This window comes from Thunnus maccoyii, chromosome 18 (assembly GCF_910596095.1).
Source record: "Thunnus maccoyii chromosome 18, fThuMac1.1, whole genome shotgun sequence".
Classification (NCBI taxonomy): domain Eukaryota; kingdom Metazoa; phylum Chordata; class Actinopteri; order Scombriformes; family Scombridae; genus Thunnus; species Thunnus maccoyii.
This window is the reverse complement of record NC_056550.1, coordinates 16,051,402-16,078,433: the sequence shown is the minus strand read 5'-3', so window position 1 is coordinate 16,078,433 and position 27,032 is coordinate 16,051,402. Positions and strand designations below refer to the sequence as shown.

General features: G+C 43.1%; 1 protein-coding gene across 4 annotated transcripts; it reads right to left on the bottom strand.

The window, feature by feature from the left end:
- Positions 1 to 65: 65 nt before the first annotated feature.
- Positions 66 to 27,032, bottom strand: LOC121883862 (ubiquitin carboxyl-terminal hydrolase 22-like). Of its 4 annotated transcripts, none has more exons than XM_042392321.1 (14): positions 26,499 to 27,026; positions 25,563 to 25,595; positions 12,650 to 12,782; positions 10,889 to 11,002; positions 10,682 to 10,783; positions 9,542 to 9,708; positions 7,646 to 7,805; positions 7,053 to 7,158; positions 5,680 to 5,838; positions 4,486 to 4,612; positions 3,630 to 3,721; positions 3,055 to 3,117; positions 2,473 to 2,622; positions 66 to 2,082 (listed from the first exon to the last, which is right to left on the bottom strand). In XM_042392321.1, exons 1-14 carry the CDS (start codon positions 26,616 to 26,618, stop codon positions 2,040 to 2,042), a joined length of 1,569 nt encoding a protein of 522 aa, XP_042248255.1. In that variant the 5' UTR covers positions 26,619 to 27,026; the 3' UTR covers positions 66 to 2,039. The 4 variants fall into 4 exon arrangements, with proteins under 4 accessions (XP_042248255.1, XP_042248257.1, XP_042248256.1 ...); XM_042392323.1 differs by lacking the exon at positions 26,499 to 27,026 and adding an exon at positions 25,687 to 26,417; XM_042392322.1 differs by lacking the exon at positions 25,563 to 25,595 and having other exon boundaries at positions 26,499 to 27,024.

The following is a 27,032-nucleotide window of genomic DNA, read 5'->3' as shown; positions in this document are numbered from 1 at the left end:
AACTTGTGGAATTGGTGCAGAAAAAAGTGTGAAAGGAAAATTAAGTAAAAGACAGCACATACACATTCCAGTTTTGTTCTGAGTTTAATTACTGAAACGGATAATGAAGCTCTCCTCTTCGTTTCAGCTGCGTCCCTGAATGTCCTTGGGTGGCCTTAACTGCTCCATGATACATCAAAACCATAGTGCGACCATTTCACAAGTTTGACTGTTCAGAAACCCACGTTGCCCTCTAGCCGAGGTTCTGCAGCAGACCAAAGGATATGCATGTTTGTTTTCAATTACAGAGCAGCTAAACAACCAGGGGTTGTGGTTTGTATGTGGCATTACTTTGTGATAGGTTAGGGCCCTCATCTTATACATGAGTGGATATTTTTTTTTTATTCAGTTTTTTAATACATACACAATCAAGTGATATTCAAACAAAACAGACCACAACACCCTGATGTGTATGTGCATTATCTAAAGTCTGACTTGACAGCATACTGATTGAATAGAGCACTGGGTTTACTGCACTGCAGAGGCAAGACACACCACGAACCACAGCGGTCTACACCAGCCACACAGTTGCCATGGAGAAGATAACACTGATGGATTCAGAGCCAGGCTGTGGTCGCACAGTGCCCATGTACGTGCAATGTGTTTTACCCTCTATATATCCCATACGATCACTTTCCCATCCCCAAACTACAGAACAAATATCATGATGGGCGGCAGGCCTTGAGGCATTACTGAGGGCAAATTTTCACATATAAAATTATTAGAGCCCAGTTGCATGCAGTGTTGTTAAATTGGGCTTTTTTTTTTTTTTTCTTTTTTGCACAGAGCATTCGAGGTGTTCAATGAGCAGAGACCACAGCATTCTCACATAATACAGGACCTCAACTGGAGTTCATGTATTGAGTCTTCTCTTCAGACTGCCATACGAAACCCAAAGCTCACATTCAACATACAATTCATAAACAGCAAAGGTGAGCCAATTTAATTTTCACCATCATTATACCAACAATTCCACAAGAATGAAAGTATAATACGTCCAAAAACATCTCCAGTACCAGGACAGCGAGGGACATAATGACTGTACTGAAATTTTTTTTTTTTAAAAAAAGACACTGAAAAGAACAGTAAACAAAATCTCAAAATTCAATGAGTTGCTAAAAAAAATAGATATTCCCTGCCCTCAACCAGACTTAAAAATAAAACAACACAGTAAATAATGGAACATGAGCACACTCAGGTCCAAATCTGTTTAGTTTCCATGGCAGCGCTTCCCCAGCAACTGGCAAAGGCAGCGTCTCTACACTCTCCCATGTTTTCTTTGCTCTTAAAAAATAGATGTATACTACTGTAGATTCATACAGTATTTCATAACTAAAATCACAAATGATAAGAATCATAACCATAGCTTTAAAAATGTTCTTGCAAAGTTCATAATACGTTGATTTTATTTTATTTTTTTGCGTTCAGTCCCGTATGCATATGACAACAAACTGTCTTCCATCAAGTTAAATGCTTGGTCAGTTGAAACGAGAGCACCATGGGAGAGAAATGGAGGGTGTGTGTGTGTGTGTGTGTGTGTGTTTGTGTTTGTGTTTGTGTGTGCGTGTGCGTGTGGGGTGGGGGTGGGGGGTCAGAATACTGTAATAAGAATCCAGATGTGCCCAATCGACATGACAGTCAGTCACGCTCAGACTCTGCCCCTGCAGCAGGAAGGGGTGAGAGAGTGAGGGGGTGGGGCCTCTTCCCTCTGCCCAAGCCTGGAACTGACGACGCCTGACTCTTCCTCCTTCTCTCCTCTTCATTCAGTTTTGTCAAGTAGATGCCAAGAAGTAGCTCAGTGCTTGTTTTTTTTTTTTTTTTCTTTTGAAAGGTTGCATGATTTCACACGTCTTTTTTTTTTTTTGTCCTCCAGAGCTGGAGGAGCAGACTGGTAGTCAAAGAGTTTCAGGTAGGTTTGTGTGTTTGTGTTTCATACTGTCCCCAGTCCCTTGACTCTCTCATTAGAAGCAGTGGTTCTTCATGGTCAGTGGTCACAAAGACTACTCATACTCAAGGAACTGTTTATGGTAGAATAAGAGATACCTGAGGGAAAAAAGAAACATTGGATTAGGGCAACTAACGATTATTTTCATTAGTGATTCATCTGTCAATTATTTTCACGATTAATCTATGAGTTATTTGGTCCATGAAATGTCAGAAAATGGTGAAAAATGTCAATAACTGTTTCCCAAAGCCCAAGGTGACATCTTAAAATGTCTTGTATTGTCCACAACAGTCCACAATCCAAAGATATCCAGTTTACTGTCATAAAAGACCAAAGAAACCAGAAAAGATTCACATTTGAGAAGCTGGAATCAGAGACTTTGGGCATTTTTTTCCCTTAAAAAAATGATTAATCACTGCAGCTTTATATTGGATTCAGCTTGTATACTGTGTAATGATTTGGAGTATTGCTAATGTTTCTTTTCTTACCCTTCACTATCAAGTACATCCTTAATGCTGGCCTTGGTGATTATGGCATCATCACATTTGAACCACTGGTCTTTGTGCTGGCGGATGAAGCTGGTGTAGTGGCCACTCTCTAATGTGCCTTGGTGGTTGACCACCGCAAACAAGGAATACCTGAAAATAAAAAGACATTCAAAAAGGTATGATGAGCAGGCCTTTTTTTTTTTGCCTTTGTTCTGCTGTCTAACTTCACCTACTCCATTATCCTCACCATACACAGGCGCTTAAATCTCACATTTTAGAGAGCACTCTGTATAGTGCCTCTTGTCTTTAGCACAAACAACCTGTCAACCGCATTAAGACAGTAAATTCTAAGTAAATGTCCTGGAAAATGAAAGCCATTGTAACTGCCATGGATGAAGAAAAGCAAGCAGCTTTTAATAGGCTTCAAATTGATTTAATTTGGGGAAGTCACAGCCCACTGCTTCAGATCATTAGCATGTGCTGCTGTGCTAGAGTAGAAATTTCTACTGTGATGTCAGTGCTGCTGGCGGTGGAGTGTTAATAAATCAGTTTGCTGTAATACATGTTTCCCAAGATACTCACTTATTGTCGTTGTTTAAAACATCAACCGTCTGTTGATATTGCCCGTTCATTCTGCTCTCTTTACTGTGGGAGACAGGGAAGGAAAAAAAAAAAAAAGACATTAGCGTTCTTAAATCCTGTGTAAACATGCTGCGGGGTTAGAAATATCCACTAGGTGGCAGGGTTATCCCATCTATGAAAGCAGATATCTTTGTTGCCAGTAACTCTAATGATCTCACTATCTCTCTGAACAGCGCTGAATGGACGCTACAACCAGGGGTGGGGCAAGACCGCTGCTGCATGCTCCACTGACACTAATATATATTTATAGGGAACATTTCATGAAGCTGTTTTAGCATAAATGCAGACATGTGCAACAACTGTGAGTACACAGTGCACACATGTATAATATATCATATGTACATGTGTAAACATTAAAATATATTAAGCTAGTTAGAGAGGCTTCCATGGGGTTTTTCTGTCTGGATGTTCACACTGGCAATACAGCGTTTAAAATATGGGTAGAGAACTTGAGGGGCTGCTAGGTTTAAAAAAAAAAAAAAAAAAAAAAAAAAGAACTGCTATGGGAGTCTCACCTGGATGCCATGAAGGGCGTCATGTCCAACTCTAGAGGAAAGGAAACATATGTAGTGATCTTCCTCCGCAGTTTAGCAGAGTGCTCAAACCGCTGGAGATGGCCAGAGAGGGAGGATGAGAGAAGAGAGGGGGGAAGGGGCAGAGAAATGGCAAGAGAGAGAGAGAGAGGGAGAGAGAGTGTGTGGGGGGGAGGGGAGGGGAGAAGAAACATATTTAGAAATAACAAGCATCACCATTACAACATACAAAATATCACACAGCAAGTGAGAAGTGGAAATGCATGTTTTCTAACCTGGTTGTCACACATTTACACATTCATAGCAAGATAATAACAAGCTTGGATTGATCTAAGACGATCTTCTTGCAGCCTGTTCCTATGAATATCATAAATACATTATAGCCTCCAAATACTGTATGATAAATAAAACATGGACAATGGAGGACTGTACGAGTCATTAAAAATCACAGGTGTCCTGGGACACTGTGTGAGAGGGTTACACAGCAGGATGTAATGCACCAACAACTGAATCGAATTATGAACACACCTACGCACAAGCAATGTACCAGACAGCTAAGTCACTGCAAAATCTGAACTTTGCTTCCATCAGATGTAAGGCTGCATACACACAGGGCAAAATGTATCATATATTACTACATACATATATATTTATATATTGCAATATGGTATGGATGAAAGTACTAAAATACTACTGTATCTTCTAGTTTGTGTTAATGACTGATCTAAATTAGGTGTGTGAGTAAAGCTCATTGTTCCCTTAAATAATTACATTGTCAGACGGTGACAGATATTGTAACAAGTGATAATTGGCAGTATGTTGTCACTGGCTGACTTACTTTGAGATGGAAACATGCTACGATGGGGAGCTTCTTCATTGTCAGCTGTTTGGTGGACTCCTGGTAACTATGGCAACCGCCGCACTTGATTTTGGCACTGCTTCCTAGATGCTCTGGCCGTGTGAACCTGCAAGAGTGAGGAATGAAATAACAGAGAAGGGAGAGAATGTGTAAGAGCGGAGAACACGTGGGCCAAAAAAGAAAGAGGAGGAAAGCTATTATGGTTTCTTTGGTTATGTCACACATGTTCTTTGATTGTTCCTTTTGCACCCAGCCACACTTGTTTAGTCATATGAGTCCAGGCGCGAGGTTAATGTGAAGATATCTGAAGGCCTGTGCCTGCAGAGTTTTGGTGCAGCCACTCTGTATGTCAGCACACACAACCCAGAGCCCTGCTGGTATTGCCAACGCCTCTGTCACCACGGCAACAGCAGCAACCAGTTCTGTACCTTTAAGAGACTTGCTGCAGCAACTAGGGGTGTGTGAGGAGCTGCAGTAGGAAAAAAAAGTCAGAGGGAAAGGAGGCGAGAGAAAGAGAGGGGGAGGATGAGACAAATGCGAGAGGTAGAGAGTGAGAGGGCACGGGGGAAAAGGAATTAGGTGGAGAGGGGAGGGAATGAAATAAGATAAGGAGAGGAGGAAAAGAAATTGCAAGAATGAAGAGGCAGAAGAGGAGATATGAGAGGTCACACCTGCTCTGCCAACCTGGTGATGGCAGAAGATGAGATCCCGTGATAACAGGGTTGTTGTGCCTGAGCAGACACCATATGTGACCCCTCGTACAAGTGAAGGAATGAATGAAATTTATTTGTCTGAGTGGAGACGTTTGATACCCATGAATTTAGAGAAAGCGAAGGAGGGATAAAGGGGGGAAAAAAAAGCCTATTGAAAGAAAATAGTTAGGGAGTGGCAATACCGCCTCTCCTTTCCAAATCTAATGAATATGAATCATTTCAATCCACTAACAAAGCTTTTAGTGCTATTGTGCTTCAGCGCAGATGAGCATAGCTAGAAATAGTATGTCAAATGCATCTGACATGTGAGGGGGACATTTGCAAGGAACTCTTTTGATTAATACTACTACTATCTATTCAACAACCAGGATGACTACAAACTTAGTTTAAACATGTACAAAAAGAGTGACAGGCAATAAAAAGACGACCTGTCTGGTGTCATCTGAGACTGAAGCTGTACCTGCGTAGGCAGTCTGTGAGCGTGGTGGACCCTGTCAGGTGGCTCTCTCCGTTGACTGTGCTGCCATCCCCTCCAGGACTCAGGGGCCAGAAAGGCGTGGATGAGCCAGGCAAATCCAGACTGATATCCCAGAATGGATCTATCGTCGTGGAAACCCCACTGGAGGAAAAGGAGACGAGAGAGGGCATCCTTCAGTCCAAATTTTTTACATTCGATAAATAATGCGTGGTTGTATGTAGGTTTGTGTGTCACACGTTACAAGCCGTGGTGAAAGGATGATGACATAGAGGGCAATACGTAAGCTTGAATTCACACAGCCTCTGTAGATTCTGATCATGTTTTTTGTAAAAGGCTGCTGGGAGATTGAGTGTGTGCATGTGCATAATATCCACACTGTTCTTCCAGCTCCATTTGCAATTCAATGAAGTTACATCAGAGAAAATTGGCTTTACATAAGGAATTTGTATTATTACAACCCAGTGACTGTAATGGACTGCAGCCCAGGCAAAATGGAGGCTCCACTGTAGAATACATGCATTATAAACAAATATACTGTATATGTACAGTGGATGTGCTCTACATCATCACTGTTGATTAGATGAGTCATGGTGCTGTAATACCCAGAGGTACCAGCAGGTGGCTGTTAAGGCAAGTGGTCACGCATTTATGGCGCTAAGAGGACCAACCCTGCAGTAACATGCTATCAATATGAAACCACTTTTGCTCAAAAAACCCTGGGGAGGGAACACATTTTCTGTTGCTCAAGGCCTTACCCATGGACGATCTGTAGTCAACATGAAAATCGTTTCATGATTGTGGAGTGGTTCAATTTATGGTCAGAATGATACACAACAATCAGCATCACATCAGCTGTGTTTCTTTTAACTGTGGAGGCAGGTAATGTTGCATGGAGCTGGGCCCGGCTTGCCTGCTAGACAGGGCGAGGTGCTTTGCAGTTCAGTGCAGCGTGTTAGTGTTAATGTGACAGGACAGCTCTAGGGGGCAGGCAGGCAACGCTTGAGTTGTGCTGCTGTCTAGACAACCCCCCTTACAGCGGCTCTGCAGGGACCAGGCCTTTAAATAAGAGCAGTGGAGAGGACACAACCAGTGCTTCGCCCACTCTGGGAGGACAGGTGGTGTCCGCAGCGATCAGCCCAGTGGTGAGAGGTGACTACGACGGCATCAGAGAACAACAGGGATAGATGGATGATGTATGAATGGGTAAAGGTAGACGGTGAAGGAGGGGCAGCGTAGGAACTGATGCAGTGTTCTATCAGGATGAATCAACAGCAAACATCTCCGGTGGGACTGTGTTTCAGTGAACTCTCCCTTGCTGCTTTACACTTTTTTAAAGTCACACTAGACACACTTACTGGCAAACTTGACAAGTAACATCTGATTGCAGGCCCCCAGTGAAGATTTGGTCAATGATGCAGTTACAGTGGTTTGGATTGTTGGCCTTCTTCCCATTGTCATCTCCTGCAGAGCACAGAGAGCAGAAAGTATAAATACACACCGAGATAACACCGACAACCTCTTTAGCACCTTTGAAGGACTCTGTCTGTCTGTATTTCTCACTTCACCATTCCCCTGCTGCGAACCCTTTTTGGCACTTCAAAACTCTCTGCATTCTCTATAGCCAATCAGAGTGAGCCTTACTGCAGGGTCTGCGGGTGATTGAGCCTGTCATTGTACTGTAGCAGGGCATATTGACATTTCTCACACTGCTTGCTTGCCGTCCCTTTGCTACACACTATTGTGGGTGTCCTTCAGTATGTTTCCTGTGAAGTAAGGCGATGTGCACTGGTCTGACAGAAAATATTCAAGAACGCACATGCAAAAAAACAACATCTAGAGTAAACCCTTTAAAGTCACTGCATTTAAGGACAGCATGCTATGATTTTTGTATCCTAAATGTGGTATTAATAATAGTGCAATTGGTCACATGGAGTCAAGTGAAACTTACTGATGGTGTCCCCTTTGCAGTGCCTGTGTAGTACATCCAAGGCTGCGATGAGGAACTCGTGGGCGTCTTGCTGCTCGTAGCCTGCGAGGTGACGTGCATGAGTCCACACCAGGTGCAGCAGCCGGAAGGGAATGTGGGGCGAGCGGTGGCCCGAGTAGAACTGAGAGCAGGGAAGAAAGATGGGAGAGGTGGTGGGGATGAAGGGGAGAGGGTAGTTAGCCTATTTTTCCAGGTATTACTAGGTGTAATATATTTTATCACCTCTTTGCCAGTTTCATAGCTACATTTCTCATCGCCATCTATAATTCATGGTGGAACCATAACAGAAATGCTCTGTCAGTCATGGTGATTATCTCTCTTAACGGCTCCTTTCTACAGGCCTTGTCAGATATGAATGAATTCCACCACGTCACCTAAAAGCACATCCATAGAGACGGGAGGTGTGAGGCACAAGGCAGAGAAGACAAAGTGGCTGCAAAACGGGAGCGTTTGTAGCAAAAAACATCCATCTGTAAAGCGTTGCAGAGTCTTTGGGTTGCCATGGGAATTAAGAGTGAGTGACAATCCAGGTCAGGGTCAAAATATGTGAGTAAGAAAGTAACACAACTAAGCAGAGTGCAAGAGTTGGCAGGGTGCAAACGCTACGATGAAGTTCCAACCAGAGCTCATTAATGACTGAGAGGGCTCTCATTTCTCGACACGTAGATGTCGCGCACACCTCGCTTTATTTTCCTCTGCTCTCTCTGAAGTCTGATTGAGCTGTGAGAGGGGAAAAACATGCCGCGCTGACGTCCCTTTTGAATCTTGCAATCTTACAGAGTCTGCTCCTTTTCAGCAGTTTGAAAGTGGTTGACAAACGAAAAGACGTGACAAGAAGAGGAGGAAACGAGGGAGGGGGGTGTGGGGTGGGTGGGGGGGGTGGGGGGTGGAGAGAGAGTGGCTGATCAAAGCAGGCTGTGCCTCTTCTCACCTCCACATCTAAAAAGCTCTGAGCACAACACACGTGTGTGTGTGTGTGTGTGTGTGTGTGTGTGTGTGTATGCTTGTGTGCGCTTGAGTCACGCTTTTGATGACGATAAGGAGGTGTGTTGGAAGTAAGCAATGAAATTAGAGAGCTGGGGACAGAGTGTGGTGGTGGGAATGATAACTGTGTGTGTTGGGGAGTGTTTAAATAGATTAATTTCTATGGTATGACTGCCCCTGAATTTTCTGTTGCAGACGCAGTTGAATACTCAATCAATGTCTGCCTCCCTGGGTGATGGAGGTGAGCGATTACCTACTTTATGTGTTATGTAGCTGATCGGTTCAGCCAACTGAGACAGGGCAGAGCTGTGTGTGTGTGTGTGTGCGCGCGTTGTGAAGGGGGGGGAGGGGGGAGGCGGGTGATGACTCAAATCATTATAGCACCACTTGCCATCTGTGGGCCCATATATACCGGGAAGTGAGAGGGTGTAAGAAAAAAGCGAGGCAGTGTGGGAGCAGAGCAGGCAGCCATTACATAACAGTCAGGGCCAATGAGTTTGTCAGATGTAAAATGCCAAACTTTCATATCAAAGAGTTGGGATTAAAAGGCTATAAATGGCCACGCAACATAATTCAATAAAGGTGTAATTACTGAATTCTGCTCGTTCATTTGTATGTGGTTCTGTACATTCCTTTCAGGCAGGATTTTTTTTTTTCCCCTCCTCTCTGCCTCTCCCTTGCACTCGACAAAAGAGTGCAACAGTGACTCAGCCTTCTGCAGTGGGTTTCACTGCGAGAGAACATTCTGTGTTATATGGTTGTTAAAAACTCCCAATTTATGGCTCAGTTTTGACCAAAAGAATACACTTTCCTTTTTTTATTTCTCCCTTTGTAAACTTATAATCCCACACACATAAAAACTGTGTATCGTACCTCCTGAAAGAGCTGCGACATCTCACACACCAGACAGGAGTTTGATTGCATCTCGCACTTGTGTCTGTCGGAAAGAAAGAAGTCTCGCAGCAGCGGTGTGTGTGTTAGGGCCTGAACAATACAGTTCATGAAACATGTGTTGCCCAGGTTTATTAACCCTCGTAAACCTGCGGGAGAAGAAGAGAGAAAGAGAAGTATGAGAACAGCATGGAAATGAAGATTAAACATTACAGTGCGTCTGATTCATACTGCTGGCAATGTAGGGAATTTGAATCACCACTAAAGCCCTGATTATTCTCCATTTCTCTGGACTGGCTGAGTTTTATCTGTGGCCAACTTGCTTATTACTTATCAACAAAATTGCAGTCTCGTTATGCCTGTATAGTTACTAGACATAAAACCCTCTGGCGTTTTCAGATTCATTTTTTTGTATGCATGTGTGGCTGTAAAGTTAACAATATGGTGTTGGGTCCGGTGTGCCAGCAAAACTGTGTGTATCCTGGAGCAGACCCCGAAGCTGTGAATGGATTCATTTAGTGCAAGAAAGCTACAGTCTTCCAGTGATGGCCAGCAGAACAGGTGAGACACAGCGTGGTCTTGGGTGTAATCCAATTGAGCAAGGTTTGGTTCTGGAAGAGAGCGCTCAGTGAGGGCTTAAAGACTGTAGACTGGTCCTGGTGTGCACACAAAAACAAAGTCTACTGCCCAGCCCCAGCTCTTTAAAGATATAAAGGGGTGAAGGATGGCAAAAGACAGCGTGCAGGGGGCAAAAAAAAAAAAGATAAAATCAGCAAAAATCCATGTACATAATCAGAGACACAAAGGAGATAGCGGGACGAAACCAAACAACAGATCACTGAGAGAACAGAACAGAGAGAAAACAAATTCTGGAGAGACACAGAGACAAACTCAGGCCTGTTGTGGTGTGCATCTATCAGAGAGGGAACACTGTGTTCTGCCTCTCTGCGTGCGCTGCCTGTGGGGCTGCCCGGTCCTGTTGACCTTGGGTATCACACTTAAATGCATGAGTGACCCTAAGTACAGTTGCGCCATAGGCCCATGTACACACACACACAGAGTAACAGAGAATCCCCACAGCACACACACCAACTGTTTAGAAACAAGCAGTCTATTGCCCACCTATGGTACAGTTCGTAGTGATTTTCCTCCGCTTTGGATTGTGTCGTAATAATTCTAGCTCCCTCTTGGTAGGCTCCCATGTTGTGTATTTCTCCCCTATGCCTGTGGATACAAAGAAACAAAAATGTGACATCACCGAAACAGCAATCGGCCTTGTATAAAAAAAAGCAACCTTAAGTTCAGTGATAGAAAAGCACAGTGCTATACCTTGTAATTTCCAGGCTTTCCTCTGTTCCTCTTTGGCAATCTGCTCCATGTCTTTGTCGTATATGTAGTCTTGACACACAAAACAATATATTCCACCGTATAATAAGTCTATCGCTGCAAGGGGGGAAAAAGAAGGAGAAAGAGAGATTGCACCATAATTACAAATAGATTTTTTTTTCCAGCATAGTAATACACTTTGGGTTTTATTTTAATGTTCCACTTCGCCGGTAGAGCCAGCCTCAAGATAAGCGTTTCCTTTCTTCAACCTGCATTTTGGGCACTCACCGCAATATGTTTCCATCTCATTGCTTGAACTGAACAATTATAAGGAGATGTGAGGGGAGCGGTGATGGAATAGATGTATTTGTCTCCAACCCCCACCTGTGCTTTCAACTAACACACCATTCCTCTTCCATTCTCAAACTCCACGGCAACAATACCTCGGCTCTGTTGCCGTGACAACCTATTTTTAGCCTAACCGGACATTTTTCTGGTTTTGGTGCTACCCACACTGAGAAAGTGAGCTAACACTTTATGTAAAAGAAAAAAAAAAAAAAACCTCACTGATGTATATGATGCGGTCATGGTGCCATGATTTGTGTGTGTGTGTCAAACATGTGCTTGAAATGTGAGAACATACAGGAAATAAATAATGAGAAAGAAAAATCAACTAACCAACATGAAAAAAAATATTCATCTTTCCAAGGTGTCTTTCTTTTAATGATAAACCAAGAGCATATTTGTTAACAGCTTCTCTCTTCTCTCAAGTGGTAGCAAGATAAAGAAGATACAGACCATGAGTACTGCACAAAACATGAGCAGGAATTCATAAATTTCGCTCACTTGAGTGAAGGACAAGAGCAAAGATGAGAGTTTAGAAGAAAAGGGATAAGATGTTGCCCAAAAAAAAAAAAGAGTTAGTGTTATAAAAGTGTTATAAGATGTGAGAGGAGTCCTGACGAGTGAAGTTGTTAGGAAAAGGAGGAGAAAAAGATGTTAAAGTAGTCCCGAGGAGGGAGCTTTGCTATCTAGCAGTCTAGCAGACTAGGGAGTTTGGATTAATTTGATTAGAGGTGGAGAAGAACAGAGTGCCAATGTCAGAGAGGCTCCTGTGGAAAGCTCAAACCTAATTAACACTGTAGCCCTGCACTTGGGGTATGTGTGTGTAACCAAACTGTTGGAATGCATTAAATCAATTAAAGCCATTCAAGTCAGCTACCAAACCACCCAACTGTGTCCCCTGTTTCCATATTTAGCTGTCCTCGTCAGGATAACAAGACATCAAAATCTTGCTCATTAGCGCCATTACCTTATTTAGCATAATTAGCATGTGAGGTTGAAGCTGAGCTTTCTGGTAGCTGTGGATTAGCGATGTGTAGCCCTCCCTTGCTGCTGTATGAAGGGGAGTGTAGTAGCTTAAACCCATGACTTGACTGGCGCTCCCACCAGAATGGTAATGTGCTGCGGTTAGAGTGAGGCTCGGCTCCCTGTAAGCTCAGAGGAGGAAGGTGCCCAAAGTAATGCTGTAATCCTTCGCTGATAATAGCTGATGCTGCACTTGGCCACAGGGGTGCATGTGAATGTGAAGACTGACATGATGGGACTGAGCATTGGATGTAAGATGGGATAATATATCGATATTATCATTTTAGCTCTATTGTGATTAGTGTGAAGTAACACTACAAAGCAATTACTTAATCAAACGTCTTCCTGAATGGTTTCTGACACAGTTGAGAGTGAGTGACCGAGTGCGTGGCTTACCTAGATTGTGTCTCTTGTTTTTTGCGTGCTCGTGGATGTGTTTCTTCGTAAAACAGCCGAAAAAGACGCAGTAGAGACAAGAGTGGAGTCGGTTCAGGTGGGCGCCACACATGTGACAGATACACGACTTGGCCTGGAAAGAGAGACACAAGGGAGGAAGGGGGATGGGTTCGGGACAAACGGAAGAGGAATTGAGAGCAGGGAAAGAGAGGATGGTCAGAAAATCCACTGCAGCAGGACAGAGCCCTGAGATGAGATGTAGAGTGGCGTAGGCAGACAGAGTGGAACTCCCTGCCAGCTAAAGTAGATTTCTATCTGCCAGTCAGTCACACAAACACTTCAGAGGACACGGTGCTTGAATAGGCCTGATATGAAGACAGACTAAAGATTACTGGGCCTGTTGACAAATCCAGTGCAGTTGAATAACATATTTCCACGCTGAATCTTTCACTCTCTAACACATGCAGGGCATGATGGGATTTAATGCTTGGCAGGCACACTGGAGAAGGCAAGCAGAAATCTGTCTGAAGCACACACTAACAGCGGCTGGAGTGTGTGCGATTGGTTTGACTACAGCACTCATTGGTGACCGGAGAAATTTTGCATTAGAATGTCTGACATATTCAACAAACCTGCAAAAATGAGCTCAACAGGAGCTAAACAGGAGCACAGATTCCCATCTTATACAAAATCAGATTATATTTTGATGGTTTCTCTGTATGTAAAATTTTAAAAACAAGAAATGGAGGTACTGACGGGGGTTGCCCGTCCACCAACTTTGTGAAGGGACGTGTAGTAAGATAGGGGAGAGAAAACGTGAAATGAACAAGTGTGGTAGACAAGTGGACAGGGTCGCAAATTGTGGAGAGGAATGCGATACAGATGCTGTGTGTGAGCATACATTAGTAAACACGACCCCAATCGCATTCTAACAGGTTTCACAATAAAGTCATCCGATGACATTCGAGGTAATAGACACAGCAACGGAGGCAACGCAGACATACAGGCTATATGTCTGCTGTGATGACAGAAAATTAAGCCTAAATCACGCTGGAGCTGTCTGAGGTGGCATTGTTGGTTCACTATGATGGACACTACGATAGCTTCAACAGCTGCTCCACTCCACGGGTGAAAACTAGAAATACTGCCTCGCGGTTGTATGCCTCCGCCAACCAGTGGAGTTGCAGTTTACATCCATTTCTGTCCAGTCTCATATAATATTTGTAGTGAGGACTTTGAAGGAATTTAATAAAAAAGGTATTAAGTCTATTTTCCTTGTATGTGTTCACATGTTTGGCCAATAAAGCTGGTTCTGATAGAACACAAAGTTGTAGCCATGACAGTAGACAAAGCTTCAGATATGGATGTTGCTGCAAAGAAGCTACAAATTCTAAAACTCGGATGCTTCACACATATCTTCAACCGGGCAGCACAGAAAATCTATACAGTCACCGCACCAAGGTGGGCACCCAAGAGTAGTGTCACCAATTCAGTATCCGACCAAATATGGCATATGGTCACAATCTCCCCTTCTGTTCCTGAGTTATGGCGTTGCATAATGGCCAGAAAAGTGTGAACATTATGATGTCACAGTGAAGTTGACCTTTGACCTTTTGAACATAAAATGTCATCATTTCATCATTTTATCCTATTAGACATTTGTGTGAAACTTGGTCATAATTAGCGTATGAATTCTTGAGTTACAGCCAAAAACCTTTTTTGTGTTTTGTAAGGTCACAGTAACCGTGAACCTTTGACCACCAAATTCTGATCAGCTCATCCTTGAGTCGTGCCAGATGTAATAAAATTCCCTCCAGGCGTTCCTGAGATATCACGTTCACGAGATTGGGACGGACGTGAGGTCACAGTGACCTTGACCTTTGACCACCAAAATCTAATCAGTTCATCTTTGAGCCCCAGTGGAAGTTTGTGCCAAATATTAAGATATTCCCTCAAGGCGTTCCTGAGATATTGCGTTCACAAGAATGGGACGGACGGACAGACAACCCGAAAACATAATGCCTCCAGGCCATGGCTGTCACAGAGGCATTAAAAAAAAAGCATCGAAGACGTGATAAGGTAGTTTATAAGGAATACTCCTGAATCCATTTCACATTCAGAACCTCTAAAAACCTCACAGCGAGAGGGTTCTGGGTTCAAATCTACCGGCCAGCTGGAGCCCTTCTGTGTGGAGTTTGCATGTTCTCCCCATGCCTGCATGGGTTCTCTTTGGGTACTACGGCTTTGTCCCACAGACCAATAACATGCAGGTTAGGTTAATTGGTGACTTTTGACTGCTCATAGGTGTGAACATGAGTTTAAATGGCTGTCTCTATACTATATATTAGCCCTGTGATTGACTGGCGATCTGTCCAGGGTGTACCCCGTCTCGCCCAATGTCAGCTGGCTCCAGCTCCCCCACAACCCTCTCGAGGATAAGCGGTAAAGAAAATGGATGGAACCTCTAAAAATGTACAGCATGCAGAGTGTCAACTAAAACACCTTGGATCTGGTTACTTTAAAAACAAGCAGTACACCAGCGAATGCAAAACATTTCAGCCAAGCTGAAGTGCTTTGCCTTGAATCATTCTATTGGTGATGTGAAAGTACAACAGAAACCTGTCAGAAGGAGAAAATTGAATAATAACAGCAGAGGTGGAGAGAGAGGAAAGACAGTGCGATCTAATCAAAGCTTTTCAGGGTGCAGACCTGCCGCAATGAGTCGCCCACTCATAAAGAGGAGACAGAGAAAAGGGAGGCGTGTAGCAAAGGTGAAGAGAGATTAAATGAAAAGAAACTATTGGCTGCAGATATTTACCAGGTTTCAGTTTCTGGTACACTGTGTAAAAGTAGCTTGTGAGACAGACTCATACTCCTACACGCCTAACTTAAGCTATTGGACATGAACTCAATGACCCTGTACTGTATTGTCTGCCTATTGCCATCTTTTGACTAGAGATACAATAGTATAATCTGACACCATCTGAACAACATTAAAGCTTATTGTACCAGAGAAATAAGAGGTTCTGCAAGTCAGTTTCACTTCCCTCTCTCTGGATGACACATAACACACAACAGTCTGTGGAATGGGATGACAATAACAACTAAAAGTGATATCGCTTTATGTGGTATAATAAAGCAATGACTATCACGCTAGTTAAAGTTACTCATTTTGTGTTGATTTTGGCAGCCCCTGTGGACAAAAGCGGTAGTGTTTACCTGAATGAAGACTGCATTTCCCATGAGCACCACCGCCTCGTGTCATAAAGGTCTTGATCTGGCTAGTGGGTGCATTTGTTTTGGAAGTGAGTGAAAAATATTATTTATAATATTATTATATTAACGTTATTTTTAATACTTTGCAGGCTGCATAGTGATGAGGTAATCTATCTATTTGTGGCTATGTAAGATTAACAATTGTAATATGACAAAACAAACAACTTTGTTTTAGTACCATTCATACACCCAGGATACATGTAATGCTGCATTCACACCAAATCTGGCACCTTCCCGCAGCGATGTGGGGAAGAGTGAGCGTTTATTTGTGCTTTAGAACGTTACTGCCACGAAACGATCAAAAAATCTAAACCTTGAAAAAAAAATACATTAACTTGTAAACGATAACACTGCTTTCCACCATCTGGCATTTCTTGCTAGGGGAAACAACAAAACAGCCGATAATGTTTCTACTGCCTGAAGCTTAAGCTATTTGTATATATTTTTATATTTAAAAAAGGTACTTTACTAAGACTAGCCTGAAGCAGCAATAAAAACAAATATACATAAGATTCTACTTGTGTATTATTTTTCCTGTCAGATAATACAGACAGATTTTTAAACCCCCCCCCCCAGCTTCCCCCTCCCCAAAAAAAGATGATAGGGACCTGAATATCTGCAGAACTGGGATGGCTCATCTGTGGGAGTGGGCGGAAACTGTTGGAAATTCTGCCCGATCGGGTGGGTGCAAGATTGAAATAACAGTCCCATGCAGATCTTCCAGAGCACCAGTGGACAGAATGTACATAAGTAGTTTAATATTCAGTTGTTCATTTGCTAGTGTCTGGGTTCCCTGGGGATGGGCGTCGCATGAAACACCAGACACACGCTACTATGCACTGTCACAGAGATAGGCAGCAAAACTCACAGACAGGTCTGTGTTTTGGCTGAGCATTAGTAGGCGTGGGCTAGATTGTGATGACATTGCAGTACAGGGGATATGCAGGGTAGCAGACACTAAGCTCTGTTTTTATTCAAATTGGTCCATTAGCCAGGCAGCTCTGAAAGGGTGTGTGAGAGAAGGGGGCAGCATCAAAGCAGGGAGGAGGCTTTTCCATGTGGGGATAAATGGTTGGTGATGGACTGAGGGAAGAAACAAGAACAAACCAAGATCAAGACTGACATCTAGTAGAGTCTTTAAACTTGTAGGGTAGATCTTGTCTGATTGGCTAAGAGAAATAAAAGGCAGAGGAGATAAAAAAAAGGGATTGAGAGTGAAGCAGGACTTATGTTTTCAAAGTCTGCATGAAAACCTCTATGGCACTAGGAAAAGGTAAAACGACAAGCCCCACGTCATGTGGAAAGACAGTTGAGTCTGACTGAAATCCTAAATCTAAGCCTATCCTACCTAAGCAGTGATGCTGTTAATCCCCAACCCCTCCTCCTCCTCCTCCTCCTCCTCTTCCTCTGCACCAGGATTCCAAGTCAAAAACAAGAAACCCTGCCAATGCCACGCCTTGCCCTCCTCCTCACCCTCACCAGCCTCAACGCCCCTTTTGCGGGCAGAAAATCTATCTCTGCTCCAGCCCCCCCTTCGGTTTCACTCCCTCTCACCATGGTTCACAGGCTGTCTATTCCTCAGTGTCAGCAGTCCTGCGTCTCTCTGCACCCAGGGCTTTTAATGTTCTATTAGATCAGCTATTGATCAGCCGCTGGCTCAGATGACTGGAACAAGTGTCAGACAGGTAGCAAGCTCACGTTCGCTCTGCGCTAGGCTGCATCTCCCATCTGGGATGCGCTCTAGGCAAGTTAGGATGGGTTCTGTGTCCAGGGGAATGGCCCATTAACGTACAAAGCTGCTGATTGATGGAAGAACAGATCTAGGCAGGCATTAGCTGGATGAATAGATCTCCAATACATCTTTAACTTGAAGATAAGATAGCATTACATGCTTTGTGTGTCTGATGAGTCTGTGAATGGCCTTCAGATAACAATGACCCAGGTCCAACAGCTATTAATCCTCCAGTGTTCTACATCAAGCTGCATAACACATATCCAAATAAAGTAACCATCCTTGCATCACACTCTTCATTTCCTTCTGCGTTTTTCTCAATCTGACTGCTTTATTCCTCTCTCAGCATTTAGGTTAATGCATTCATATATTCAAACGGAGCCAATAATGTGATGAGCTATAACTGAGGAGGAGAGAGAGAATGACGATGACAATTATGATGTGGACAAAGGTCTGGCTCTACTGAGCACGCTCCTGCTGCTGCAAAGAACAGACCGGGGAGGGGAGAGTCAATACAGTGTGGAGTGCTGCTATATGAGAGCAGTGACTCACCATGCCACCTCACACCTCAACACACACACGTACATATATGAACAAAATTAACGACAGCTGACTGCACATGATAAATACGCATAGCAAATATACAAACTGACACAATTAGGCATTTGCTATGTGTACTAAAACACACAGTCTTCTCTGATTCTATATTTAATATCCCCAATCCCAGGGAAGATGGGGAAGGAGACTGATAGTGATGCTCCAGAGCTGTGCTGCCGACTGACCCCGTGGGGCTGCAGCCTGTCAGTGCCTTGGCAGGATGATGTTGTTACCCCCGCCCGGCTGCCCCTCCTCCCCACTATCTCCACATGACAATGCCTGCCCTGCAATATGCAGTCTCACGAAGCAGCCCCGACACAATATGAATTTTACTCTATTCTTTTTTCACTTCCGTCCTCCACCGGCTCATTGTAACCTCTGCTGACAATGACGTCTGTGTGGTCTTTGCGTGCGACTCTATTCCCACTTCATCCAAATGAATCCGGGTTCTGGGAGAGATGAGGGATTGTTGGGAGTGTGTAGTTTGGCCTCATACTGTCACGCTGCTATAAGGACATTATAGCTAAACCGTGAGCCCCAGCCTACGGAGTCTAGCCTGTTGCCAGCTACGGAAAAGAAATAAAAGTGAATAAAATGTGGACAGAGTGGAACTATGCTGAGATATTCACTGTGGAATAGCCTTGACGTCATGATAAAAAAAAAAATGCTGTCCAATGCTTCTCATGGGTTTGTGAAAGTTATGTAGGTTGGTACGATAAGACAGGGTTTGCATCACATGTGAAAGGGTACAAAGGCGTGCATGTGTAAGTGTGATTAAGATCACTTGATTATGATGAGATGGTTGTGCTTGATTTTCAGAGATCAGAGGGTGTAGGTAAAAAAAAAATAGAGGCAGTAGAGGCATTTCGACTTGAGCAGCTTAGGTTTTGTATCACAGACAACCCACAAGTACAGTTTCAAATGATGGTTTGTGCTATATTTTTGTGTTGTGCTAGTATTGTGGTGTGAAAGAATCTTTTTTTTGCTAGACTGGCTGCCTCTGTCCATATACACATGGTCAGAGAAGGCCTAGATGAATACACACATTCACAGAAACGGGCCACACTGCCTCATAAAGGAATCAGAAGTAGTCGAAGAAAGCCCCATCACACAAGGGCACCGACCCGACACTTATCCAGTTCATACTGACTTATGCTGCAAAGAACACCAACAAGAAAAAACATTGACAAATATGTACGGAAAGAGGGCCCATCATGCAGACAGCAGTGTCTTTATGTTTATTTGCACAGATGGTTAACAGTCTAGCTCCAGCTTAACAAAAGACTGCGTGATCATTTGTCAACCCTTGCTGCTACCAGATGCCCGCAGCCACTCCGCTTCACCAGCAGAACACACGCACACTCACAGACATTCAAAAGGGACTGTTCATGTAACTGACACCCACAACGCTTCTGAATGGTCCCCCTGGACTCAAATCTCATCTGATCACAAGTTGGTTTCTCCTTTATCCCCATGCCACCAATCAGGGTCCACAGAGCCTTGAACAGGAACAAATTACCTCCAGGAAAATCTATAAGCACTACCTACAGAGCAGAGGCACAGTGGGGCTATTAGTGCACTACAGAATCTTTAAAAGTCAGTATATATAGGGCAGGTAATGAATTATCCTGCAAAGGTCTAATGCCACAATGTTCGCCCTTTTCACAAGCACAGAGAACCATTTACAGACAAAATGCCTAGCCCCAAAAAAGCTGTCACTTGGGTCCAAGGTTTTAACAATGGGGAATAATTGAGTGTCCACACTAGAAGAGATTGATTGCCTCTTGGTTTTGGGCTTGGTCAGCCCCTGGAGAGTGATTGACAGCTCATTAGCCAGATGGTGGTACTAAGGGAGGGCTGGACAGCAGCCTCATTGGCTGGCTCAGGCCATGACCAGCATGCTTTGTGGCAGTGATGTCGTTCCAGCGCCTGTTGGCCAGACAAATGAGAGGTATCGTCTTTAGTTGGAGAAGATATGGTCCATGGGAGGGAGAGATGGGAGAGGGAAATCAGTCAAAGTGAGCTTTCAAAGAGATGAGCATCAAAACGCAAAGTCATGCTTCTGTCACACAAACAACCATACTTAAATCTAAGACCGAGTGAAAAACCCTTACTAGACCCATAACAGAGTACCTCAACACCTCATAAAAATAAGCTTACATGGTCAATGCGCATATTGGACTATAACAAAAAACTCAAAACATCTTTTTTGTAAACCTTGTTACTGCGTTTTCCATAAGTCTCCATTACTGCTATGAAGGCAAATGCCAAATTAACAAACCTCATGCAGCATCCCACCCCTCTCATTTTCCTTATGTGCTTACATCGTATCTACTTCACCAGGTTTCTTACCTAGTGGCAGATTGCTAAAGCATTGTAAGAGAACAAGCTTTCAGTAAGTGGCAGAAAAAAAAAGTGTAGCATCTCTGATCTGAAAATACAGCAAGGATGAAAGCACTGTGGCACTACACTCCCAGCACAAGGAGTGCAAAGACATCAAGTAAATTACAGTGCCTTCATACTATTGAATAAGATGCTGAATGTCTATAGGAGCCTAGGTTCTCTTATTCTTCAACACAGGGATGCAGTTAGCATGCCAGAGGGACGCCACAAGGTGACACACCAGGCCCAAGCTTTCTCTGGGAGGAGGTTACAGACCTTTTGCCATTTATTTAGTCTGAGTCACTGAGCACAGCTACAGTGACTGACAGACTGAAAGCCACATTAGACAAGACTTGGGACTGACGGAGAGTGCACAGACATGGAAGAAATAGGCCTGGATGAGGGCCAGAAACCAAAGTCTGACATCACCAAACCCACTGAGTGTTGACTATGAGGCAGTGGGATGAGAGAAAAAAAGAAGAGGACGGGAAGAGGGGAGAATGAGAGGATTAGAGGCTTGGCTATGAATTTCTCAGGATCCCAAAAAGAAAAATCAAAAGCAAAAAAAGGCAGTGATATTTTAATAACACCGTTAAACAATGCAGTGAATCCTTTGTCTAGCTTTAAAACCGCCAACAACAACAATATCATAATTCTTAAAACAATACATGCAATTTTTGCGCAGATTTAATGGGATGATCTAGAGGTAACAAGAACCGTGGGCTGAACTTGATTCGCAAATAGAAGAAAAGAAAAAGCGCGGAAAAGGAGGAAGAAAAAAGCGTGGGAGAGAGCGCAGAAGAGGAACAAGCGAGGGCTATGAAGAGGCTGGAGGAATAGGTCCTGATGCTACAAACGTATGCTGATGAGTCAGGGAGCAGGCCTGTGATGTGATGGAGACTGATCTGACAAAGAGATCTGCTCACAGCACAGGAATCAGCCGCTCTCTGGGATGGGCTGTGCCTCAGTGCATTGTGTGTGTGTGTGTGTGTGTGTGTGTGTGTGTGTGTGTGTGTGTGTGTGTGTTTGTGTGTGTAGTAAAAGAACAGAGGGGGAAGGGGGTAACAGAAGGAAGTAAATGTGTCATCCTTGAAAATATACCCATTTTCTACCTCTGAAATTCCCAGCAACATCTAGCGAATGATATCTCTCTCATCTTCCCAGATCATAAGCAGAAAGGGGGTTTTCACTTGCGGGATGGAGGGGGGGTTATGGTTCCTCTGATCATATATGATTTATCAAAACTAGAGGGGGAAAAAAAAAAAAGTTGAGTTCAGTCAGCTCTCTAATCACGACCTTTACCCCTTTAATCAAAGTGACAGCAGACTCTTCAAAGCATTTATCGCTGTAAAATTCTGCTAACCCCACCCACCCTGCTTTTCCTCTCATCAACACTCAACCTAAGATAATAGCTCTGGTTTAACTGCGTAGCGGATTCCTTCACGGTGGCAGTGTTTTAGTCGACATGCCAGTAAATTCCGTCCAATATGCTGGATGGAGGCGAGCACACAAAATAAATAACCATGACCTTCATGAATATTCACACTATCCCTCCACCATCATAGCCATTCACAAACTATAAATTATGAATATGGCTGGAGTTGGGAGGACAGGAAGAATGAATTTAACAGTTAAAAGCAAAGGCAGGTTTCTATCTGTGAGATCTGTTTACATCCTTCTGTGCAAGTCTGCTTGTATGGCGCTTGGCAATCTGATGGAACATAAATCTCAATTAAGAGAGAAAACATCTGAAATCTGTTTAGGCGAAAGGCGTAGTAATGCTCATGTCCCATTTGCATGCGTTCACTCACAAAACACACACAAACACAAAAAAGTACAGATAAAGAGACAGAGGTTGAAGTAAGACAGAAAGGGAAGTAGATCAGAACAATAGTTCCTCCTCTGCAGTTCTGAAACAGAGCCAGTTTCTGTTACATGAGACAGACTGACTACATGGGGTGTAGCCCCTCTGACTACATGGTATGGTCCATCACAACCTTTCTATTAACTGACACCTCAACCAGAACAGAATATAATAAAACACAGAAGAAATGGGTAGCATCATGGTATACTATATAGTTACACTATTGCATACTTGCTTATGTGTGCTATCTCCCTTATTTAATACACTGCTTAAGTTGCATTTCAGTTGTTTTCTTCATAGACTGTTTGTATCATATTCAATTATAAAAGTATTATTAGTGTTTGTGCACATTGTTATGGACAAATACATGAGACTAGAGGCCTAAAGGAGTCACAACAAATCAAATTTGTCACCAAGTTGAACCCATAATTTACAATTGACATTTGTGTGCCAGTTCCAAAGTATACATTCACACACAGTCTGTCTGTGTAAACCTACATGCCCATCCCGAGCTAATGGGATATTTCATCTAGGGCCAACATAACAAAATGAATTATTATACTAATGTCGCCTGATAAAGATGGTGCATCCTGAGCCACACTGGGCCGCAGTGTCGTCTCTAGCAACTCCTAACTCTTGCATTCATTCTGCTATTTGTTACCCATGTGGGCTTTAGATTGTGCATGCAGAGCAGGTGACAGATTTTCCACCAATGTTCCCGCACATCGCCTGGGAATTGATTTTAGCTTGAGGTAGAGAGGATGACAGCTTGCAGGGAGGCTGCTGGGGACAGACTACTGAAAAGGACAAAAAAAAAGGGGGGGGGTAAAAAAAGGGGAGGTGAAAAACAGCAATTCAGGATAAAAGGCATTGGCTAATGAGATCAAGTCTGAACACAATGTCAAGATGCATCTTTTATATCCCTCAGTCACTGAATGGCATGGTCTGTCAATTTCCCTCAATGCAGGTGCTAAATCTTTTACTACAGTCCTTGCTGTGTATTTGCTACTATTGTAGCTCCATAAAGGAGAAAATGCGGTAAGGAGAGCAACGATAAGCTCTTGTTTTATCAACCATGCGAACATTAACAGCATTAATGTCAACTATTCCAATAACCATTCCAACATAGCAGTGACAGATGAAGGATTTGTAAGTCTGTTTATTCCACAATGTTAGGAAACCACGATGTAATAGTCAGCTAGCTCATAATTTAATGTTGAACAAAAATGAAGATTCCCTCACCTCAGGAGAATACACTGCCTGTGTACCACTGAAGCAGCACCACACCTGCTCTGCATGTCAGATTAGTTAGGTGGTAAAAAGTCTCAGTGAAGCGGGGGTGAAGCACAATAGACCTACTCAAATATAGCCATCCTGGACTACATTTAGGCAGTAGTGAAAACTCTTCGGTCAGAAGCCACATTTGTCTCCTTTCTCTCTGCATTAGTCACCTGTACTGTCAGGGTTGTACCATCTGAGACAAGAAGGGCAGAGCAGAACCACTATATACACACAGTAAGAGATGTTAGACAACAAAATCATATACAAAAGGTTAAAGAATGGCACTTGCAAGCAAAACTGACTTTAAATGCTATTTGCCAAACAACCCCATTTGTCAACAACTGTGTTCGGAAATAAACAACATGTCCGCTTTCAAAGCATAGCTTATGGAAGAAATATGTCCATCGCGGCATTTCTAATATAAATGAACAAATACAGAGACTTTAAGGCCAAAATGTATCATATTAGATGCAGTAAAGGTATTACAATGATAGAAACAATACAAGGCCAGTTATCAGTTATGTAAGATTACTTCAAGATTCCAAGGCCACAGCTGTACTGCGATGAAGTGGCATATGAGCAGAATTAGGTGGTATTCATTTCTAAGGAGAAAAAAAAAAAACTGCACTGATAGATGACATAGACTGGAGGACAGAGCATAAAAATACAATACAATCTAGTCTGAAACCAACAATGACAGCCTCAAAGAGTACAAAACCTACTCAAGACAGCACAACCTAAATGGTTATGATAGAAATATGTCCATGAATGTTATCTGACTTGAGGACTACGTAAACTAGCAGGCTTAAAAACTGAAGGTCTGGATTTCCACATGGTAGAACAACAGCGAAGAGACACTTCACGATACTCATATATTTTTGCTGTTTCTGTCAACATGGCAGAGTCATGACGAGTTTTTGTCAGAGGCAAATCTTAAGTGAAAAGTGGCTGTAGCTGATGACGTAATGGTTGTGGAAGAAATCGTCATGACGAACGTGACAGAGCTGCAAGGATGGCAGGAAGAGACAGTGAGGCTCTAAAACCTGGTATACAAAAATGTTCTCCAAAAATCTGACATGTTAGGTTTGCAAGAGCTAAATAATGTTGAGAAGAACACTGTGAATTCCTAAGAAGTGAGCTAAACAAAGGGCCTTTTTTTTTTATTTCTGTGACAGACTGACAGAGTGGATGATTGCATTCATGTCTGATAAGACTGTAAGACAGGAACCAGACAGTTGAAATTAACATTCAACAATAACAATTGTTGCAGGGTCACCCGCTACACTGTCTGATAACCTTTTAAAACTGTAACACACATTTTCAGATGCTCACCTGCACTTTTTTTAAAAAAAAAATTCTGATGTATTTCAGAGTGTTATGAGATGGTATTATTATGAACAAGGTGAGCACTGTTCTAGAAGCAAAGCATATCACTACAACACAGTATAAACAAAAGGGTCATCGACCATTCTGCACTAGCTATTTGCTTTAACATGCCTGCAATGTAACTGAGCTAGGCTGTTCTGCTTGTGGTCCACCCTCCCACTAGGTAATCTTACTAGCTGTAACAGTGCATCACAGCAGACACAAGGATCAGGCTGTTTCCTTCCACTACATACAGTAAAGTAGGTTTACATTTAATATTCAGTCCATTAGATGAAAAGGCTCTGAGGCGCACAGGTAGAGAGGAGCAAGAGGAGAGAAAGCAAGCCAGCTCTTATTAATCTGAACTACCAACAGCATGTCAATGCAAGATGAAAAGGGGATAAGCATCAACTCACCAGCTCTGTCCATCCCGCATCACTCTGAAGCACCTATTTTATCACAACAAAATAAAAATGTATGACACATATAAGAGACGCATGGATTTCTAGTGACAACAGTCAGTCAAGCAACCTAACTTACAAAATGCTGCTAATCCACTGTGAAAAATGAAGCTTCTAGGTTTTCATCAGAATGAACATCATAGCACCAAGAGAGAAAAAAAACAAGTTTAAGTTGACAAAAAGGAAAAGAAAGGGAGGGAAAGTGAGTGAAAACTGCAACACAGTCCAGTGATGACATCACATTGTAGAAAGCTATTCGGAGCTGTGTAGGCCGAGCAGGTGTGGTATGAGCCCAAAAAGAAATTGGCACTAAAGTCATGAGCTGACGTCCCAGCATCCAAACTTAGGAGTGAATGAGCACCGCAGAGAAAACACTAACCTGGGATGCCCGGGAGATAACCTGCTAATCTGTGGACCCGGTATGTGCGTGTGGAAAGACACAATGGGTCCATTTGGTGTGGTAATGTTAGCCCATGGCCACAACTCTCCTCAAATCTAAGTTTAGTCGTCCGACTAACTGTTCAGCATCAACCAAACAAAACCGCTCGGCTTACCTAGATGGTTGGCTCACGATACAACATGAATAATAAATGCTTGAGCTTATAAAGAGAAATTAAGGGTTGCAAAGAGGCAACCATTCTCCGCAGTTCGCCAAGCAGAGTCTTGCTAGCTAACATACCGGTGATAACACTAGCTGGCTAACCTGTGTGCTAGCAACATTATTGCTGCAAGAGAGTGGTTTCATTAAGACCCTTTTTTTGTTAAGCCCGTTCAGTGATTGTGCTTCATGTGGGACATCATTTGCACTCCAGTTCTGTGTCAAGTCTGTTCCACATTAACATTACTTCACTTTTGTTTCTGAAGCTAACGTTGCAGTTCCTGTGTTTTTACCTTGCGTCTCCTGGTCTCAGCAGTACCACTCCAAACAAAGCATTGGTATATGACTCGAAGATTTTGTTTCCAATTATCCACCTTATAACCGTTCACATGGGAGCACCCGGCCGGACTCATGACAGACAAAACATTCAGTTTAGGTTTTTAGGTGACAATGAAAAGTCTCCTGGATGATTCACTTAGCTAGCTAGCTAGCACGAACTATCTTGTCCAGAAATGGTTTCCGTTTGGAAATGGGACAATCGATGTAGTATCCAAAAATGCTCCTCGGGCATCTGACAAACACGGTCTTTGATTAACTAGCAACAAATCTGTTCATGTAGTCATCTAAGAGAATTATCACTTCACTAAAATTTCTGTTCCCGCTGCTGTTTTGACAGTTGGCTTTTCCTTTAACGTTAGCTCCACTTCCACTCTCACGATTAGTTAGCTTTCTTTCTCTAGTTAGCCTGCTAACACTCAACTACTGCTTCACAATGCCCGCCCAGCGTACACCGTGATTTGCCAACACAAAAAGTTTACGTCACCACG